This window comes from Hylobates moloch, unplaced genomic scaffold (assembly GCF_009828535.3).
Source record: "Hylobates moloch isolate HMO894 unplaced genomic scaffold, HMol_V3 SCAFFOLD_6, whole genome shotgun sequence".
NCBI lineage: Eukaryota > Metazoa > Chordata > Mammalia > Primates > Hylobatidae > Hylobates > Hylobates moloch.
The window spans coordinates 134,371,688-134,394,268 of NW_026652281.1; the positions used below are offsets into that span (position 1 = coordinate 134,371,688).

General features: G+C 43.8%; 2 protein-coding genes across 3 annotated transcripts in view; one reads left to right on the plus strand and one right to left on the minus strand.

Annotated features, from left to right (window-relative positions):
- The window catches only part of CYFIP2 (cytoplasmic FMR1 interacting protein 2), a 135,931-nt gene that overhangs the window by 82,268 nt on the left and 31,082 nt on the right, over positions 1 to 22,581 (plus strand). For both annotated transcript variants that reach the window (XM_032158487.2, XM_032158490.2), the window contains 3 exons: positions 11,225 to 11,368; positions 12,501 to 12,591; positions 13,672 to 13,802. In XM_032158487.2, coding sequence (XP_032014378.1) covers positions 11,225 to 11,368; positions 12,501 to 12,591; positions 13,672 to 13,802 — 366 coding nt within the window. The remainder of the gene's footprint in view (positions 1 to 11,224; positions 11,369 to 12,500; positions 12,592 to 13,671; positions 13,803 to 22,581) is intronic.
- FNDC9 (fibronectin type III domain containing 9) overlaps positions 1 to 22,581 on the minus strand; it is a 52,178-nt gene that overhangs the window by 6,272 nt on the left and 23,325 nt on the right. The gene's annotated exons all lie outside the window — the stretch shown is intronic.

The following is a 22,581-nucleotide window of genomic DNA, read 5'->3' on the forward strand; positions in this document are numbered from 1 at the left end:
GAATGTGAGGCCTCAAAGCCCTCTTGTTTCACAGTCCTGGGAGAAGACATGGCATTCCTCAGGCTGCTTGACTGATGAATGGCAGAGCTGCCAGTGAAATGGGGTGGGGCCCCAGACTCGGAGGCCAGGGTTCATCCCGCTTCTCTGAGCTGTCTCCACTCACCAGCAGCACCCAGAGGAGCCAGTGTAGCCATTTGTGAAGGAGATAAAGTATCTGGGACACCTGCCCCAGGACATTACACCCCAGCCAGGCTCACACTTTCTCCATCATCAGGGACAATTCCTCCAGAGTCTGTGCAAGTTGTAGCCTCTTTGCTGTCAGGCCAGGTGAGCCCCAGCTAGTTGACATCAGTAGTAAATTACTGCTAGAGGAAATCAGCTAGGAGCAAGGTTCTTCCACCCTTCCTGAAGGTGGCAGTGAAGGGATAACATGGCACAAGCCCCAGTCCCAAAGCTGGATTGGCACATGGGGAGAGTGAGTGGCTCACAGAGCACACCCTGGAATTCCCAGGCTGGAGTGCAGTGGCACAGTCATGGCTCACTGCAGCCTTGACTTCCCAAGGCTCAGGAGATCCTGCTGCCTCAGCCCCCTCAAGTAGCTAGGACTACAGGCGTGCACTACCACCCCTGGCTAATTATTATTATTTTTGATATGGAGTCTCACTCTGTTGCCCAGGCTGGAATGCAGTGGCAAAATTGTGGCTCACTGCAACCTCTGCCTCCCGGGTTCCAGTGATTCTCCTGCCTCAGCCTCCCGAGTACCTGGGACTACAGGTGTGCACTGCCATGCCCAGCTAATTTTTGTCTTTTTAGTGGAGACGGAGTTTCACCATGTTGGCCAGGCTGGTCTTGAACTCCTGACCTCGGGTGATCCACCCACCTCAGCCTCCCAAAGTGCTGGGATTACAGGCGTGAGCCACTGCCTCCCGCCTCACCTAATTTTTGTATTTTTAGTAGATATGAGATCAGACAGTTGCTCTGCGGCTTTCCCATGGCATTCAGTCTTCCCAGGGGCCTGTCTTAAATCTGCAGCAATGCATACAGCATGTCTCTTCCCAAGAGCTAGTGGTGAGTCCCCACAGAGTATAAAAGCACTCTCCCACTGCAGTGAACCAAGATCCCGCCACTGCACTCCAGCCTGGGTGACAGTGGAAGACTTCGTCTCAAAAAGAAAAAAGCATCCTCCCCACACCGTGTTGCCCAGACTGGTCTCGAACTCTTGGGCTCAAGCAATCCACCCACCTTGGCCTCCCAAAGTACTGGGACTACAGGCATTAGCCACCGCGCCTGGCCAAATTCCCTCACTTTATGTATTTATTTATGTATTTATTCATTTATTTACTTATTTCAGTTTTTTCTTATTTTAATAAATTTTGGGGGAACAGGTGGTTTTTGGTTACATAGATTAATTCTTTAGTGGTGATTTCTGAGATTTTGGTGCACCCATCATACAAGCAGTATACGCTATGCCCAACAACATAGTCTTTTATCCCTCTCCCTCCTCCCACCCTTCTGAGTCTTTTATCCCTCTCCCTCCTCCCACCCTTCTGAGTCTCCAAAATTCATTGTATCATTCTTAATGCCTTTCTGTCATCATAGCTTAGCTCCCACTCAAGTGAGAACATAATCATGTTTGGTTTTCCATTCCCGAGTTACTTGACTTAGAATAATGGTCTCCAACTCCATCCAGGTTGCTGCAAATGCCATTATTTCATTCCTTTTTATGGCTGAGTAGTATTCCATGATGTATACATGCCACATTTTCTTTATCCACTCATTGATTAGTGGGCATTGGGCTGGTTCCATATTTTTGCAGTTGCGAATTGTGCTGCTATAAACGTGTGTGTGCAAGTATCCTTTTCGAATGATTTCCTCTGGGTAGATACCCAGAAGTGGGATTGCTGGATCAAATGGTAGTTCTTACTTTTAGTTCTTAAAGGAATTTCCACACTGTTTTCCATTACATTTGTACTGGTTTACATTCCCACCAGCAGTGTAAAAGTGTTCCTTTTCACCACATCCACGCCAACATCTATTATTTTTTGATTTTTGATTATGGTCATTCTTGCAGGAGTAAGGTGATATCGCATTGTGGTTTTGATTTGCGTTCCCCTGATCATTAGTGATGTTGAGCTTTTTTGTGTGTGTGTTTGTTGGCCATTTGTATATCTTCTTTTGAGAATTGTCTATTCATGTCCTTAGCCCACGTTTCAATGGGATTTTTTTTTTCTTACTGATTTGTTTGAATTCCTTGTAGATTTTGGGTATTAGTTCTTTGTCAGATGTATAGTTTGCAAAGATTTTCTCCCACTCTGTGGGTTGTCTGTTTACTCTGCTGATTATTTCTTTTGCTATGCAGAAGTTTTTTAGTTTAAGTCCCATTTATTTATCTTCGTTTTTGTTGCATTTGCTTTTGGGCTCTTGGTCATGAAGTCTTTGCCTAAGCCAATGTCTAGAAGGGGTTTTCAGATGTTACCTTCTAAAATTTTTATGGTTTCAGGTCTTAGACTTAAGTCTTTGATCCATCTTGAGTTGAATTTTGTATAAGGTCAGAGATGAGGATCCAGTTTCATTCTTCTACATGTGGTTTGCCAATTATCCCAGCACCATTTGTTGAAAAGGGTGTCCTTTCCCCACTTTACATTTTTGTTTGCTTTGTCAAAGATTAGTTGGCTCTAAGTATTTGGCTTTATTTCTGGGTTCTCTATTCTGTTCCACTGGTCTATATGCCTATTTTTATGACATTACCATGCTGTTTTGTGACTATAGCCTGATGGTATAGTTTGAAGTCGAGTAATGTGATGCCTCCAGATTTGCTCTTTTTGCTTAGCCTTGCTTTGGCTGTGTGGGCTCTTTTTCAGTTTCATATTCATTTTAGTATTGTTTATTCTAGTTCTGTGAAGAATGATGATGGTACTTTGATGTTGGGAATTGCACTGAATTTGTGGATTGCTTTTGGCAGTATTGTCATTTCCACAATATTGATTCTACCCATCCATGAGCATGGGATGTTGTTTCCATTTGTTTGTGTCATCTATGATTTCTTTCAACAGTATTTTGTAGTTTTCCTTGTAGAGGTCTTTCACCTCCTCGGTTAGATGTATTCCTAACTATTTTAATTTTTTTGCAGCTATTGTGAAAGGGGTTGAGTTCTTGATTTGATTCTCACCTTGGTCGGTGTTGGTGTATAGCATGAGCCTTTAGGGTTTTCTAGGTATACAATCATATCATCAGCAAACAGTGACAGTTTGATTTCCACTTTACTCATTTGGATGCCCTTTATTTCTTTCTCTTGTCTTATTGCTCTGGCTAGGACTTCCAGTACTATGTTGAATAGAAGTGGTTAAAGTGGGCACCCTTGTCTTGTTCCAGTTCTCGGGGGAAATTCCCCCACTTTAAAAATGAGAATATTATAATGCCTGCCTTGTAGTGTTATTTATAACAGATGAACCCATGTCTGTACAGTCCTGGGCTTAGGAATAGTAGCTGTTATTATTAAGAAGAAAAGGTCAGTGGTTCAGAGCCATTTCCTGAGTTGGTCGTAGCTTCATCCAGAGGCTATAATGAGCAAAGTTTACACCCTGAATTGCATAGCACTTCCTTGCTTTTCCTCTCTTAAATCACTTTTATTGGTTTTATTTTTTAATGTGTATGCTCATTGTACATAAATAATATTGAAAAGTTCAAAGATGACAGTAAAACTCATACAACTCAGAAACTTGGGAACTTTTTCTGCATTTAACATGTGTGTTCTCATTTTACAAACCACATGACAACTCCTTGATATAAGCCTTCTTATCACCACTGTGCAACGGGAGAGACTGAAGCTCAGCAGGGCCAGCTTGGCTGCTCTCACAAAGCAAGTTCCTGGCCAACAGTGGTGTAAGCCTGGGTCTGTTGGCCACTAGAGCTGGAGATCCTGGCTGGCCTCTTTGATGCTCTGCTGCTCTGCTTGTACCATCCTGTAACCTGTAATTCTTCAGTCCATAGTAGCCTTTTGCTTTGTGATTAGCTTCCCTTGAGAGGTAGGGCCAGGACTTCATAGTATGGTGGACTCCAGAATGCTGGAGCAGGTGAAGAACTAAAAGCTCTTACAGAGAACATCTAACCACCTGATGTGGTAGCGTCAGGGAAGACGTCAACTCATTTGGAGAAATATGACCAGCAAGTGTTTCCTCTTCTGAACAGGCCCTACTCTGGAGCCTAAGTTCTTCTGTCCAAGAGCTCTGTCACTTAGGGATGATGCTCAATAAAACGAAACTTTAACAACTGGTCAAGTAATCAAAATTAATATATGAATCAAAACATTAAGAATATATTCTCTAAATAAAGTAAATTATATAGAGTCTATCCTAAAACTGCCTTCCAAGTGACATAGATTGTGACATAAAGCATTCATTCAATTATTCCAATAACTTCCTGGTAATTTTCTGGCCCTTAGAAATTGTTGGTGTGGTCTGTTTGGCCTGGTTGTCACAAGCCCCTATCTGAGGCACAGTTTGACCTCAGGAAAATGCATCATACTGTCATACTGTCACAGTGCCTCCCTTGTTAAATCATATCCTTAGGACCCAGAACCCAGTGCTTTGCTGCAGCAAGTTGGGCACAGCTCTGCTGGGTACATACCTGGATGCCAACACTGCCCGCCTGGGCTGACCAGGGGAATCTTGGTCCCTGTGACAGCACCACCAACAGCACCTCCCACTTCCCTGCCACCACCCCACCCTTCTGTCTGCATGGTACCACTTCCACAAGGTAATTTACCCACCAGTCCAGGCTTTTGTGATTTTGGCAACCAATACATATGGAATTTCCTATGCAGAATTTCATCTTGTATCTCACCCCAGACAAGTCACTTCATTTCACTTGGGATTCAGATTCCACTTCTGCTAAATGGGGATACTTGCACTGCCTTACCTGGTTTAGAAGGCTGAGAATGGTTCCAAAAGACATCAGGTCCTAATCCTGGAACCTGTCAATGTAACTTTCTTTGGAAAGAGGTCTTTGGAGATGCGATTAATTGGAGGACCTTGAGATGGGAAGATAATCCTGGATTATCTTGGGTTATGCTGGGTCCTAAATGCTATCATAAGTGTCATAAGGGAGAAGCAGAGGGAGCTTACACATGTAAGAGGAGAAGGCCATATGAAGACCCAGCAGAGAGATAGGAAGATTGGAGTGGTGCAGCCGCAAGCCCAGTAATGCCGCCAGCCTCCAGTAGCTGAAGAGGCGGGAAACAGATCGTCCCCTGCAGTTTCTAGAGGGAGTGTGGCCCTGCCAACACCTTGATTTTGGCCTAGTGATACCAGTTTGGATTTATGGCTTTCAGAAGCCTGAGAGAATACATTTCTGTTGTTCAAAGCCACCAAGTTTGTGGTAATTGTTAGAGCAGCCACAGAAAACAATGCGGGCAGCTATGACGGAACTCGTATGTGAAAAATTCACAGAGAAGTGTGATATACTTGTGTGTCATCACATGAGTACTGATTATCAAGAAAAGTGATGACATCAGTTCCCTTCAAAAGTTTTAGCATCTCTGAGTGTGACAGTGTTGATGTGATCTCTTGGAGCTGGAGGCTCGACTCCTGTTCCCCTGCTTGCCTTTTCCAACGCACCTTATTCATAGCTCAGGAAAGAAAGGAGCATCATTTCTTGAGATCTGCATAGCAGCTCTTTGGATCTTTCAGCCTCTGAGCTGAGAAGGCCAAGAAGGAACCCAGATGTCAGAGACCCAGCCCTATGGCCCCCCAAATGTCAAGAAAAGACAGACAGACAAATTAGTAGTTTCACCCAAGCGTTCACAATGGATTTGATCCTGGAACTGAGAATTGATCAGTCCTTGGCACCATCTTGCTCTGTGACCTTCCCAACAAGGACGATGCTGCTGTTTTATTTTTGCCCTCACCTTTATTTACCTGCAGTGATTTTAGGGAACTGAGCTGCAGCTCTTCCACCTAAATTAGAGAGCTGTGTTTGTGTTTGCAGGCTGATGATATCCATTAGAGAAATTGTAACAAAAATAGGAAATTAGGAACAGTTTTCATTCCTCTTGGGATCTCTGAAAACAGCAATTGTGATTCCAGAGAGCAGAGATGCAAATTGCTTACAAATTCAGTTTGCCAAGTAAATAGGCCTTACTGTTTGAAGTGGCTGGCCGTGTTTACCATCTGATGAGATAGAGGCCTATCTCAACAGATAGATGAAAATTCTATATACAACATTTAAAAATGGCTAAAATGGTGAATTTTATGTTTGTATATTTTATTACAACATTTTAAAGTTCATCTACAGATAATATTACAGTGCCCAGGATCTGCCAGATTAAACTCACCATATTTTTTTCTCTCCTTAAAAATACTTTTTTTAAGAAAATGCAGGTCTGCGTCACACAGTATTAACATGGCTCTAATTCCTGAAACAGCGTTGTTTATTTCTTGAGATCTCATAACGCTATCTATTTTGTGTAGTGTGGATTTAAACAAGCTTGATTTTAATGAGCCATCCTAACCAGATAGGATACATAATTAGTTTCCCATGAGGCCCATTGGTTGGAACCTATCAGTTAGCAGAATTGTTTCAATGTCAAGTTTCCAATGGCTCATGTCATGTTGCATTCTTGTTTTTCTTTGCCAACGCTCAGAAAATGCCCAGGCTCCCCTATTCCCACATTTTCTCAATAGGGCCCAGCCTCCTATTGAGCCAGCAGGTCAGATGGGTGCCCTCCGGGGATGAGTGTGTGTGTACTTTTCAGCATGCGTGTGCATTTCTTCTTGCATGCGTGTGGTATATTTGGGGGAATGAGGGGTCAGGGGAGTTTTTTTTTTTAATCTTAGGAGGAGGATTTGAATTCTCCTCATTTCATCCTGGTCCTTCTCACATGAAATGCATCTTGGGCCGTCAACTGAAGCCTAAACTCCCAGTCTAGACCAGAATCCAAGACTGACATAGGAATGTCAATCAGGGGCCTCCAAAGTGAACCCAGTGGGTGTGTAGGGGGCATTTTAAAAATCCTTACATGGTAAAACAATTCCAATACTATTCTCCGCCTCTGCCTAGATCTGGGAATTCCTGCTGAACAGTTTCCATGTATGTAAATATGTATTTATTTGTGCTTGCCAGAAAGTGTTCAGGGAAGCTTGGTACTAGAAGCTTCTTGGGTGGCGGTGAGGGTTTAGGACACCACTCAGAAGGATGAGCGTCCAGGAAGAATGCATTTCAGCTTGATCCTCTAGAGGGAGCACATCTATCCCCACCTCCAGCCCTTGACGGGACCCCTTATAACAACCCTGTTGTTATAAAATACCTGCAGTGAGGAGGGACTCCACCCAGTACAATCTGTTGCTGAACATCTCCCATTTTTATGATGTTCTTAATGTTGAATAAAATGCATTTTTTGGTGCATTCTATCAACTAGTCCTGGCTCTCACCTCTGTCCTATCACTTTGTGGGGTACATGCTGTGTTGCATAAAATTATGCCCCACATATGCACTCCCCTCTTTACAATCAGAGAATCATAACTGTTGCCAAAGCTTCTGGGGGAAATTCGACCAGAAAGCTGTGTTTTTGTCTTTATTTGCCAAGTCATCAAACAAAGTAACATTAATGGCTATTATTTCAGTGAGCATTTCCAGTGTGCCAGGCACCATGCTGACTGCTTTATATATGTGATCACATTTAAACCTCAAACAAGTCTATTGGATTTGGTATTATCATCTCTACTTAGGGGAAATTAAGGCTTAGAGGATTTAGGTAATTTGCCCAAGAGCATCTAACTAGTACATTTACAGACCTAGAATTTGAACTGAGGTGTGCCCACCCCAAAGCCCATCCTACGGACTCAGACAAAGCTAGAAAAGAAGTCAGAGAATCAGACAGAAAATATAAGTAGATGATTGCTTTTTGTCCTCTGCAGTGATATCCATTAGAAAGCTCCCTGCTACTCAGAAATTCCTTTCTGAAATATTTGAAAAGAGGACAAACGAGAATGTGCTGAGAGCTTTGCTGGGTTTACAGAAGAAGCCTAGAGTCCCTGGTGTGGGTGGAGAATGAGAAGGCTGTCAGGGCAGTCCATGAGCACCATGTTCCCATGGCTGTGAGCACAGCCAGATCTTTGTCACCTGGTGCCTGTGCTGGCTTAAGCTGCAGCCCTCTTCGGGAGAAAATTTAAAGCATGTTTCTGCTTTTTAACCTTTGAAAATCATGTTGGGAAGGTGAATTAAGCTATGACATAGCTCAGTGGGATTTTTAAATTTACTTTTTGATTGAAGTATAATCAATCATATTCAGTAAGATGCACTGTCTTTGTCAGTTCAGCCTGCTATAACAAGAATACCATAAGCTGAGTAACTTGAATAACAAACATTTATTTCTCACAGTTCTAGAGGTTGAGAAGTCCAAGATCAAGGTGCCAACAGATCCAGTGTCTGGTGAGGGCCCACTTCCTGGTGTGCAGATGGCCCCTCTCCTCACTGTAGGCTCCCATGGCATAGAGGAGAGAGAGACAGCAAGCACTGTTGTCTTTTCTGATGAGGGCACTGATCCCACTCATGAGGGCTCCACCCTCATGGCCTGATCACCTCTCAAAGGCCCACCTCCTAATACTATCATATTGGCGGTTAGGATTTCAACACAAAAATCCTAATTTGTTTGTGATTAAGATTCCAAATCCTAATTTGGAAGGGACGCATTCGGTGCACACGGCACAGATCATAATTGTATGTACAGTTTTGTGAGTTTTCACAAACACATCTATGTAGTCAACAGCCCAGTCAGGATGCAGAGCTTTTCCATCACCCTAGGAAGTCCTCTCATCCCCCTTTCCAGTTAGTCTCCTCCTCCCACCAGAGGTAAGCCATGGCTTGTTTGGTGATTGCTATGTATTCCTCATCTCCAGAGAGGGAAACAGGAGAATACAGAGTGGGGCTTTGCTAACAGGGCAAAAACTAAGCTGCATTCGCTTAGAAGAGTACATGCCTCCTAGCATTTTACATATCCTATGTGCCTCACTCACCTCAACCTAGTCCCAGCCCAGTTTGACAGGGTGGCCTGTGACAGAGGCACTCAAACAGATTTGCTCTACACCTAGAAAATGACATGGCCTGGCCCCACGGTTATCCAAATCAACTCAGCAAGTCACACACTCCCAGGATTTGCTGAACATCAACTTCAGTGAACATCATACTCTTAAATCAGTTCCATTTTCTCCCTATGTAAGCCATTCCTGGCCCATACATTTCGAAGCTAAATACAGTAAGTACCTCCGCTAGGTTCAGGCAGAGTTTGCTATGACAGCTCCTCAGTGTCATGTACAAAATTTTGCTCCTTCTCACGTTCCAGGCCTCCCAATACCTAGGCATGAGCTTACCAAGTGAACTATTACTCAACCTGGTGAATGAGTGGGTGTTCTGATTCTTCACAAGTCCTTGCTATTAGTGGGAACTCTAATTGTGTTCTTCATGGATCCTTGTTATTAGTGCATACTTGTGATGCTTGTTTTGTAAAGTTTAAAATAATTCATACATACGTACCTAACTCAAAACTTAGACTGAACTCAAATATTTTCTTGATGGCTCCAAAGGGAGTTGAAAATCTTGCAGTACTCCAAAAGCATCATTAGAATTTCCATTTAACTGATGTAGAATTTCTAACTAGCTAGCTAATAGAGAATTTCAGTGAATAGAATATCTTATGTGGTCATCCCATAAATTGCATGTTCCATGTACAAGATTTTTGCAATTCCAGTTGGGAGAACTGCACTCAGAACTAAGTTTTGGGCTGGGTGCAGTGGCTCATGCCTGTAATCCTAGCACTTCGGGAGGCCGAGGTGGGAAGATCACTTGAGGTCAGGAGTTTGAAACCAGCCTGGCCAACATGGTGAAACCCCACCTCTACTAAAAATACAAAAAAATTAGCCGTGCATAGTGGAGGGCACCTGTAATCCCAACTACTTGGGAGGCTGAAGCAGGAGAATTGCTTGAACCCTGGAGGCAGAGATTGCAGTGAACCAAGATCGCACCCCTGCACTGTAGCCTGGGCGACAGAGTGAGACTTTGTCTCAAAAAACAAAAAACCTAAGTTTTGAATTGAAACCTTATGTAAAAAACTGAGTATCATTTATATAAGAATTCAGCTTCCAAAATACACCATGATAGGTGGAGCATGGGCTTTGGAATCAGCCATACCCACTTCAGGTGAGTGCAGGCTTCTTCCCATCTGAGCCTCAGTTCCCTCATCTGTGAAATGGGGCTAATAATGATATAGATCACATAGGTTTGTTGGGTGGATTAAACAATAATGCACCCAGAGGGCTTCACAAAGCCTGGCATTAGGTGCTCCGTAAGCGGCAGCATTTCCAGAACAGAGCGTTAGAGTCAATGATAACTTTACATTCTCACCAACCAAGTGAGACCAATTTAGGGGCCTCTAGTTTGGTTGTATATTCTCAGACAAAGATCTTAAAGAGATCTTTCAAATTCAGTTATGGCGTCTCATGGGGTTCAGCGGATGATGGTGGTGGCCAGGTCCCTGGGTCCCCAGCCAGCATCAGGCCAGAGCAGCTCCATTTTGCCTGCTTCACATATGAGCTTCCGTGGCATCTTTCCTTCGGATTGCTGCTCTTAGAGTTAGGAAACCACTGACTTAATCCAACCCCTCATTTCACAGATGTGGAAACTAAGGCTCAAAGACCCTAGGCGGTTGTCCCATGCACTCAGCAGAGATCTCCTGACTCCCAGGCCTGTGTGTTCCCAGGACCCCGCCTGTCATAGATGGAAACAACTAACAGTAGAGGAAAGATGACAATGTTTAACCAGCTGTTGAGTTTTCACATGGTTCTTGCAGCCAATGTCTAGTACTAGTAATGTCTCTTAAGAAAGGAAATTGGCTGTTTATCTTTTCCCCCATGGCTCAATTTGTAAAACTCCTGGTTTGGGTGTGGAACGTCATGGATGGCAGGAATCCCTGTAAAAGGGATATTTGCTTGGAAGCCCTTTATCCTGTTCTGCTAGGGAGTGGCTGCTCCATCTGGTGACTGTGTGCCATCCTGTAGTCACTGACCACACCTCTCTCTATGACCACCATTTTGCAGACATATTCATGGGGCTCCAGTGAGCACACTCGTAACACTGGGTTCCTAATGCTTCTGTCAGCAGAACATCTGCCAGGACTCCACCAGCATCCATTCAGTACTCAGGCACTTACTTTGCCACTACCTCTGTTTTCCAGCCTCTCAACATTGCCTACAGCCACATCTACAGCTCCTACAGGAATTTCGTGGGGCCACCTCATTTCAAGACTATCTGCAGACTCCTGGGTTATCAGGGCATTGCTGTGGTCATGGAGGAACTGCTAAAGATTGTGAAGAGCTTGGTAAGGAAAGGCCTCGGTGTGGCTTGAGATGTGCCCATGTGGGTTTGACATAAACAAGGTTTGCTTTTACTTTTTACCTGGCCTGTAAAAACAAATCCTAGGCACTGCATCTCTGCCTGTAGAAACCACTCAGGGAGTTCCCTTGCCCATATCCCTGGATTGGTCTTACCTATCATTCTGTTACGTTTCTGTGCACATTTTGACCTATAGCTGTGCTCCTCATTTTCTGACCCCCAGACTCCTTGTATTTGACGACTGAACTCAGAAATCCTGATTTTGTCCTTCAGAGCTTGCCACTGACTGCTCATCCTCCCCAGCTGTGCTCCATTATCTAATTTGAGCAGGGCAAATTCATGACACATGTGCTGCCATTTTCCACGCCCTTACCCATGGCAGACATCTCTAATCAGTCACCATGCTTCTTTCCCTGGGGATTTCTTGCTAAACACTGCTCACCATACTGCACTGGCTTTAAGAGAGTTCTGTATCCCTTTACCACTATTCTGAATCTGCCCCAAATATGGTCATCTGAATTTCATTTAATTTCCTGCAACACTGCTGAAGGTCAAAACCTTTAAGATGTTTATGAAAATTTCAAATGATGAAAGAGAAAGTAATATATAACCAGGTCAGGAATAGCAAATAGGATTAATCTGCTAACTCCAATTCTTTGGAAGCAGCTTTGTGGAACCATGGGTTGTTAAAAATTGTGGGGCTGAATCCAGAGTAAAACAGAAAATGTGGTAATTGATTAAAGATGTCTGCCTTGGGCACAGGAGGGATGAACGTGCCATGAATTTTCCAGGCTGAAATTAAATAGCATGTTTCAATCTCCACAATTTCCTGGCTCCATTTCATTTTAGCTCTCAGTCTGAAACTGATATAAGCATCGTCAGTCCCAGGAAAGACCCTACACCTAGAAATGTGCCCTCCTTGAAGTCTATAAGCCCAAGACAATAAGAGAGCTCCTTTTTCAGTCTTATAAAGGCTTATTTTCCCTTAAAAAGGTCAAAGGGACTGTTCCCCGCCTTTAGGCAACAGCCTGCCCCACCCTCTCAGAGGTCTCAGCATAACCTCCATACCCCCCATAGCCCAGAATTCAGCCCACTCATCTGTACTCTTCTTTTGTCAGCTCCAAGGAACCATTCTCCAGTATGTGAAAACACTGATAGAGGTGATGCCCAAGATATGCCGCTTGCCCCGACATGAGTATGGCTCCCCAGGTTGGTGATAGCAAAACAATCCAGACCCATCCCATGGTGGGGAGGGAGGCTCTGACCATCCACTTTAGAGCGTTTGCTTCTCTAACATGCCAGTGAGCTGGCAGAGTACTGGCTATCCATCCTCCCCCGCCACTAGCTAGATAGCCTTTTAATCCCTCTGAGCAATGTTATCATCTTGTCGGTGGAGGGAGATGATGCTTGCGGGACCTGCCTCATGGGACTGCTGGGAAGTTGGAAGGGGACAGCAAATGTGAGCGTGTTTAAATAATGCAGAGCCAAGTTATTAGAAAAGGTATTTATGAGCTCTGTACCTCCAGGAGATCTTCCTCCATCTGCATATTTGGGAAGACTGAGGCCCCAGGCAGTGGTGCCAAGTTGACATATCTAAGTTAAGTCAGGAAATGGACATATTTGCTGTTTGACCGCTGGGCAGAGAAATAATCATTTCCTTCCTTAATAGTGAACTGAATACAGGGCCTGGAGAAGAGGGAAAAATGGGGACTCTGAATTGGCATCTGATGTTTCTTTTCAAAACCAAGATGTCTAGTGTTAGATCTGTGTGATTCAGAATAGGAAAAAGATAAGGCTAAAATTTCTGGTGTTCAGTCCCAGCTGCCCTACTTATTACCTGTGTGACTATGGGCGTGCCCCTTACCCTCTCTGAGCCTCATCTGAAAACAGGGGTAATAGTGCCTAGTTAGTGATATTGTATTAAATGAGATATTACAGATAAAGTGCTCAGCACAATATCTGACACCTACTAATAAATATTCCTGTCATGATTAGGAATTCAGGCAACTTTGGAGGGACTGGGAAGGGTCCAATGGTGCCTCATTTGTGTGCGTGTGTTTGTGCGTGTGCATGTGTGTGTTCTGAAAAAGACATGAGCCACCTTCTCGAACTTTTTCCAGTACTGAGCCCTGAAAGAAATCTCACTCTGGGCCTGCAGATAAGAGGGATGCGTGGTTTGGCTTTTTGCTATCCCAAAGTCAGGTCTGGGGCTGCCACTCAGTCATTGTTTCCCATAGACCCTACTGAGCAGTGTCAACTTCCCACTGACCACCCCGCTTCACCTCCCAGGGATCCTGGAGTTCTTCCACCACCAGCTGAAGGACATCATTGAGTACGCAGAGCTCAAAACAGACGTGTTCCAGAGCTTGAGGGAAGTGGGCAATGCCATCCTCTTCTGCCTCCTCATAGAGCAAGCTCTGGTAAGTCCAGAGCCCAAAGGAATTGGGGTGTCTCCAGGTTGGAGGGGATGCCAACCCCAACCAGATATTGAGGCTCCTGCAGCATCGATTTGTGCTTTTAGCGCAAGCTCACGTGCTCTTTTCAGTTCATTTCCAGACAGACATGGATTCTAGTCCTGGCTCTGCCATTCACGATTAGTGCAGTTGTCTAGGTCTCAGTTTCCCTCAATTTCCCTCATGTTATGGAACCAAACTGGGGTCCACCTGCCTGGCACAGTAAGAACAAACATCCACGCCGAGGTTTACTGCAGGAGAAAGGAGGGTGTTTATTTTCAGAGTACCAAGCAAGGAGAACTGAGCAGTTCTCGCTTAAGACCCCACCTCTCCAATGGCTTGCAAACAAGGGTTTTTAAGGGCAGGGGTAAATTTCAGGAAAGCAGAAGTTTCAGGCAAAGTTATAAGTCATTGTATAGAGGTTACACATTGGTTTAGCCCAAAGGGACAGGCTATCTTGAAGTGGGTGGGGGCTTATAGTCATAGGTAGATTTCAGCAAGTTTCTGCTTTGCAATTGGGTAAGGAAGAGAAGCTTTGTTTGAAAATTTAGGGTCAGCAGAAAAGAATGTTAGCTCTGGCTTGTGGGTATGGCTTCTTCCAGGCCTCCCAGGAATAAGTTTAGAACAAAGAACTGGAACTGTGGTCAGAGTTCGGCCTGCAGTTCCCTCTTATCTGAGGTCTGCATGCCAGCACATCTGTTTGGTGTGGGTCTAGGTTTCTGAAAAAGAACTCTGGTTCATATGTGAAGATGTTATCTTTAATTTCTGTAGAGAATCAAACATCCCATGATTCTAGCTTCCTTGGCTGTTGTTTTAAGTTACTATTACCTTCTTGCTTATCAGCTTGCTTATTTACTTCTCAGGGCTAGCTAGGTGCCTGGAATTTCCCTTGAAGAAACTCAAGATTTTATTTCCATGCTTGGCGGGGGCAGTGCTGCAGGCCCCTAAGAGGGTTCCCTGCTCCATCTCACTCATTAGATAATTATTCCTTGGATACCATAGGACAGGCACTGTGCTGGGGCATGTAGCAGTGTCCAGCCCTGCCTCCTGTCCTGTCCATATTTACACCGAAATCATGTGTCTATTGTTACAGCAAGAGCTAGGAGGGGTGAGTGCAGGGTCCCGTGGGAACAGAAGACAGAGAACTCGATGTGTTCTTGGGGCTGAGGAAGGACTTCTCCAGGGAGGTGGCCTGGAGAATGAGCAGGGATTTGCCTGGTGAAGCTGTCCCAGGCTGAGGGGAGAACATGCACTGTTACTTCATTTTTTATGATGGGGGACAGTTGTTTTACCCTGCAGGATAGTTTCAAGGCTGAAAAGATACACCACATGTGAAGCTCATGCAGTAAGAACTAAACCATCTGTAGTGTTGTCATATTGAACAAAGCACACCCCCGCCCCTGTACATCTCCCTCTTGGGACCCCATAGAACCGGCACACTTTTCTTCCTGCGTGACCACTTGTATTTGCTCTGCCTCACGGCTGACTCGGAGACTGTGCTCTCCTCCTTCCTCCCCAAGGCACTCCAGTTTGTCCCTGTTCTCCACATGGTGCTCCCAGTGGGCCCAGTCCTACAGGTGTAACAGAGACAGCCTGGAGCAGAAGGATGTTACTCTGGGATGCCTCATTCTCAGGACCTAGTGGGAATCTCTTTCAGCATCCAGCCATCCATCCACTCATTCAGCAAGAGGCGTGGCGAGCCTCTTCATTGCCAGGAGCAGTTCTAGGTTGTGGATAAATGGTCATGAATAAGAGACAGAGTTTTGCCATTTTTGTTCCAGAGAGGGGAACAAGCAAAGTCATAACAATCCGAGTGTGATTGCAGATAGGGAGGGGAGCTGTGAAGGAATACACAGGATTACAGGATAAAGGGAGAGTGGCTGTGTCAGAGAGAGATGTGCTGTTTTTGAAGAGCATGGAGCTCGGTCTTAAGGAATAGGGAGGACCTCATAGTGAGCTGGTGCCAAGGGGACAGAGGTTAGAGCTGCGGAGGGAGGCAGCCAGGCAGCAGGTCACTGGGGCTTCGTGGGCCACCACAGGATGCCATATGAGCAGCAGGTGAGGGGGTCTACCTGGCTGTTTTCAAAGGCCTGGGGGCTATTGGGAGAGTGAAGGACAAGGCTCTTACAGTCTAGAGCCCATCTTGGAGGCAATAGGTGCTTGGAGAATAGACAGGAGGGGAAAGGAGAAGCCTGGAACAAAGGTAGAGAGATAATGGAGCTTCCGAATCAGAGCCAGAAAGGATGCCTTGTCTCTAATTGTCTTTGTGACTTGGGATGAACCAGTTCATTTCATCCCTCTGTGCCCCCATCCCTAAGAGGAGTAACTTGGACCCGCCGTTCTCAGACTGTCCCTGAGAGGCTCTGAAATGGGGACTGTTTGCTCTTCCTCTATAAGGAGTAATTCCTTCTCTGTTACCCCTTAAATGGACTCTCCAGACAGCTAATTGGTAAGTTTTTTACACAAATCAGCAGACCCAGGTTGCTATAGCAACGTGGCCTTGAGAAGTCATAGGGATAAATAGGAACAACTTCTGAAGGCCTCAGGGGCACCAGGAACAGTGGAGGTGGGTGGGGGGGCAGGTCCCTGAAGCCTCAGTCCCTGAGTGTCTCCTGTTAAGCACCTCTTTTCATGAGGAACTGTGACTCAGAGACCATCAATTCAACTTCCCCTGTTCAGAATCCAGAGGCAGACTATTGATGGGGGCTGCAAGAAAAGGACCACTTCTTCAGGCACCGTCCGGGTGGTCACTCACATGTATCACTGAGGACAACAGGACACTCAGTATCAATGACCTTCAGAGCTGAGACCTGAGACAGACCCCCTACAGCATGAATGTTTCAACCCCCTCTATTCATAAGTGAGAAAACTGAGAACCAGAGAGAGGAGGAACCCACCTGAGGTCACACAGCATAGCAGCAGCAGAGGTGGAAGAACTAAAGCACAGGTTTCCAGTATTGATCCCAGTCCTTGGGGGCTGGGGAAGGATGGGGAACACAGAGCAGGGATTAGGCTCACCAAAGTACACATTCTCCTTTCTACTTAGACAGCTGGGGAGATCTCCAAGCCTAGACATGCTTTCTGAGATTAGAATGAGGCATGAACTTTCTGGAGTTTTTTTTAGTTTAGGAAGCTAGAATTAAATTTTTAAATGACATACCAATTGTTCTCAATGAAAGAGGACTACTAATTGCCAAAAAAAAAAAAAAAAAAAGCCTAATGGCCATTGTAGAGGAAAGGCTGTATAAACTGTAGAATATCCATTACCATGGAAAACTCTGAAGCAGGTAAAAAGAATAAGCTGATAAAGTAGCTTTGCACATACCAAGATAAAAAATAGTGAAAGATACAATATTGAGCTTAAAAAAGTTTAGGACAAGACACACATGATGCCACAAATAACTCTACATTGGAAAAGATCTAGAAAAAAAAGCATACCAATAATTCACAGTCATTTTCTCTAGGTATTAGGGAGGAATCCAGGATTAGATGTCAACAGGGACTTTTTAGCCTTATTTGGAATGTCTTAATTTCTTACAAGGAAAGCATATTCATATATTATTGACCTATAATTTTAAAATAGTATATGCTAGTTTTAGAAAAACTGGGAAATACCAGAAAGTGCAAAGTAAGAAATCTCTTGCCCATTTTACTTTTCCATTTTTTGTCTGCCTTTAAAAAAACAGATTAATATATCATTAATAGGTAGAGGGATATAAATTGAACAGTTGATCACTTGGACAAAGGTATTTTCCTCATTAAGTTAGGTGCTTATAAATATTTCTCAACATTCAGGGTGCGATATTAGTACAGAAACCCAGGTACCTGTGCATCATTTGTCTGGTTTTTGGTTTTTATAGGGTGTTCTGGTAGTTTCAATTAATGTATTACAGTCAAATGCATAAATCTTAAGTGTACAGCTTGATGAAGGCACATGTCCATGTAGCCCAGGTCTAGACGCAGAACATTTATAGTACCATAGATGGTTCTTTCATGCCCTCTTCAGTGTTCTGCAAGGAATCATGGTTCTGAGTTCTATTTCCAGAGATAGTGTTGCTTGTCCTTGAACTTCATGTAGAGTTATCTAGTATGTTTTCCCTTTCCTTTCTGACCTCTGTCATTCAACATTACATTTGAGATTCATCTATGTTGTAGATGATCCATTTTTTAATTACCAAATCAATTACTCTAGTATTCTCATTGCATGAACAGATTAACTGAATCATCCATTTTACTGTGGGTGGACATTTGGGTTGTTTATAGTTTGGTACTATTATGAATAATGATGTCATGAATATTCTTGTACATGTGTTTTGGTGTATAGATGCTTCTATTTTTATTAGGGAAATACCTATTAGGTTAGCTTCAAAGCAGTTTTACAAATTGTACCAATTTATACTCCCATTCAGCAGTATATGAGAGTTATAATTTCTTTGCAGCCTCATAAACAATTTGTCCCTCTTTAATCATAGCCATTCTGGGGGGACTGCCATATTTCATTATGATTTTTATTTCCCTGATGATGCTGATTCTCCTTCCACATGCTACTAGCCATTTGGACACCATCTTTTGTGAAGTGCTGGTCAACATTCTTGCCTTTTTAAGTCATCTTTCTTATGGATTGGTGGCCATTATATATTATGGATACATGTATTGCAGATATGTTACTCTGGCTTGTCTTTTGGTGAATAGAAGTTCTTGAGGCTTAGTGTAGTTATTTTTTTCCCTTACGGTTGATACTCTTGTGATTTGTTTAGAAAACCTTTCCTACTCTAATGCATAAGATGGGCTATCCTCTGAAAGTTTTAGAGGTTAGTCTTTCAAGGCTAAACAGACCTTTAAGTCCATATTATTCACCTAGAATTGATGTTTGTGTTTAATGGGAGGTATAAATCTTTTATTTCCAGATTGTTCTGGCACCACTTCTTGAAAAGACCTTCCTCCTGCAATCTGTAGTGGTAGTGCTCATTTATCTCGTATCCATAAATGCTCTGGTCATCGCAGCCTCTTAATATATTTGTTGGATCTAATCTGAAACTAATCAACATTTGTTAAGTATTTTTATATGTATCAGGTTTTTAAAGGAAATTCTATTAATGTCTAGTGTTTCCTCTAGTATTTCCTTCCCTGGGAAATCAGAAAGTGGTCATTAGGGAAATAGCAATCACTAAGTTTTTGTTTAAATTTTGCGTGGTTTTCCAGACTTCCGGCCATTGTTTGTTATGCCAGCACACACCAGGAGAGGGACCTATTTGTACGTGTGAGGGAAGGCAGGCCCGAGTCCCTGGGAAGGACAGAGCCGTTTAGTCTGCCTTTTACTGCAAGGCCTCTTGCCTGGAGTGTTCTCTGCCTTCATCTCTGTTACTTCTTCTGTCCTTATTTTATTAGAGTGGACCACAGAAACACTCCGGTCAGTCATTTGAGAGCATTACTGCCCTCACCAGAGGTGAGGAGAGTCTAGACCCAAAGTCACAGATCCGAATGCCAGTCAGATCTGGAAAAGCCCCCAGAGACTATCCAGGGTCGGTTTCTCAACCTCAGCACCACTGACATTTGGAGCCAGATAATCTTTTAGGGGGTTGCCCTGGACTTTATAGGATGTCGAATAGCATTTCTGGACTATATTCCAGTAGTACCCTTCATTGTGGCAACCAATAATGTCTCTAGATATTGCCTGATATTCCTTAGGAGGGTAAAACCTCCCCCTGTTGAGAACTGCTCATCTAGTGCAACCTCAAATTTTGTAGATAGGAAAACTGAGGCCCCAAGAGGGAGCTGATTTTCCCAGCATTACAGCTAGTGCAGATGTGCCTTGGAGTCCAAAGATCCTTAAGGTTAGCATATTACAGTACAGAGAGATGCCCAGCTGAGCTTTGCCGACTGTTTTTGTTCTTTTCAATAGTTCCATCTCCACATCTGACCTTCTGTCTCCTACTTCTACCTTTTAATGTCTTTCCTCTAATTGTTTTTATTACATAATTGAAATAAATTCATTGACTGAAAACTCAGAGAAGCAGAAAGAAAACAAAAACCACTTTGTCACACTAAGATGACCTCTGTTCACTTTTTTTTTTTTTAAGACGGAGTCTCACTCTGTTGCCCAGGCTGGAGTGCAGTGGCATCATCTCGGCTCACTGTAACCTCCACCTCCCGGGTTCAAGCAATTCTCCTGCCTCAGCCTCCTAAGTAGCTGGGATTACAGGCATGCGCCACCAAGCCCAGCTAATTTTTGTATTTTTAGTAGAAGAGATGTGGTTTCACCATGTTGGTCAGGCTGGTCTTGAACTCCTGACCTCAAGTGATCTGCCCACCTCGGCCTCCCGAAGCGCTGGGATTACAGGCATGAGCCACCACACCCAGCCGACCTCTGTTCACATTCTAAAGGATATTCTTCCAGATGTTTTTATGTTCTAGCAGATTTGCTCATATAAAATTAGTAGTTATAAAAGCAGTACCCACCAAGGTGAGAAGAGTGACTGCCTCTATGGGGTGTGATGGATGACAGGGGCATGGGAGAAGTGTCTCTCACTTTTTAGACTTTATTGTTTAGATTTACTGCACTAAATATTTATTACTTTTTTCCTTAAAAGGAAAGACTCATACGTAGCAAATGTACACAATTCAAATGCATGGAAAGTAAAAAAGTAAAAGCCCCATCTCAGCCACCCCTCTCAGACCGTCACTCCGTACACCCACCTGTGCTTGATCTGGGATGATTTTGCCCATCACTCTGAGGAAAAAAACTCCTCCAGCTGCCCAAGAAGCATGTCCTGTCCTTTTGCCCAGGCACCCACAAGTAATGCCTCTGGCTTTCCTGTATGAGTGTTTCTCTCAGCCCAGACACAGATTATGTTTTTGGTTGAAAACGATCCACGCTTTGTGGAATGGAGGCACTTTGACTCCCAATAATACCCTTCCTTTGTGTGACTTTATGATATTTAAGTATATTTACATCTTTTCAGAAATGGCCTTATCTAAAAAACAAACCTGCTAGTGTGAACATATCAGGACTTGGGAAAAAATGGTCTGAGAGGTAAGAGTCACTGGTTCCACAGACAAGACCAAGAGCCCCCATGAGCCAGAGTGTGAGACTCCAGGGCATATCCCATCCATGATGGCACTGTTCACCACCCACCTGCCAGTTATCAGCATAGAGGGTTAGCCCTCCTCTAGTGGTGGGCAAGATGATCCCAGAGGTTTTTTTTTTTTCTTTTTTGAGACAGAGTCTCATTCTGTTGCCCAAACTGGAGTGCAGTGGCACGATCTTGGCTCACTGCAGCCTCCACCTCCTGGGTTCAAGCGATTCTCGTCCCTCAGCCTCCCAAGTAGCTGGGATCACAAGCATGTGCCACTATGCTTGGCTAGTTTTTGTATTTTTAGTAGAGATAGGGTTTCACCATATCGGCCAGGCTGGTTCTAACTCCTGACCTCAAGTGATCCACCTGCCTTGGCCTCCCAAAGTGCTAGGATTATAGGCATGAGCCACCGTGCCCGGCCATTCCCAAAGCTTTTAACTATTAACACACCATTTAACAATGGCAGCTATATAGATTTGATTGATAAACATTTATCAGTTGATGTTTTGTTCAGAATTTTACTGATGAAAATTTATAGTCAGAGACCCTCAGCTTAGATACAAAATAGAGTGAAAAATGGCATAAAACAAGAACTGATCCATAGAAACAGGAGGTAGACGTGATAGGAAAGATTTCCCAGGTAAGGGTCATTAGTGTATCCTCAGCACCTAACACAGGGCTCATTAACCATAAATCAGGGGAGGGACATTTCAGCTTCCTCGTGGTGTAATGTTTATCCTCTAAAATCCTCAAGATACCACCATTCTAGACAGAGGCAATCCATCACCTTCATCCAAAGCCAGCTCAATTTTTGCTTATTTTTCGAGCCTTGCCAGTAACTGCAAAGAAATCAGAGCCTTGGTTATGTAGTTCTGTATCAATGACTTTTCTGTGAGGAGACCCCCAATGGGCAGGGTCATGTTACAGTTTGCGCTACTGAGTATTATTCTACAATGGACATCGCCAAGCACCAGGGGTGGTCTCAATGTGGCTGTTTCTTTAATACTTGAATCTGTTAAAATTCTGATCTCTGAGGCCTCTCACAAGAAAAAAATCCTTGGAAGGACCTAGCATGCATTTTTTTTTTTTTTTTTTAAGATGGAGTCTTGCTCTGTCACCCAGGCTGGAGTGCAGTGGCACGATCTTGGCTCACTGCACCCTCCACTTCCTGGGTTCAAGCAATTCTCTGCCTCAGCCTCCCGAGTAGCTGGGATAACAGGCATCCACCACCATGCCTGGATAATTTTTGTATTTTTAGTAGAGACCAGGTTTCACCATGTTGGCCAGGCTGGTCTTGAACTCCTGACCTTGTGATCCATGCGCCTCAGCCTCCCAAAGTGCTGGGATTACAGGCATGAGCTACCATGCCTGGCCAGACTCAGATATTTTAAAAGCTCCACACTTGACTCTGATGTGCAGCCAGAGTGGAGGATCTCTGATCTAGAAGCATTTTCTTGGACTAGAGCTGCCAGACTCTTAACATTGATGCTTAGTTGTCACAGTTCTTGCCACATCTGCAGATCACTGGTTCTGTTATTTATATAATCTTTTTACTGAAACTTAATTTTAAAAGGAAACTATCACTTCCATTTAAAAAAATCATCTCTTGCCGTCATTAGAAAGCAACCAGAATAATACATTCAATCAAAATACAGCAAAGTCATATAATT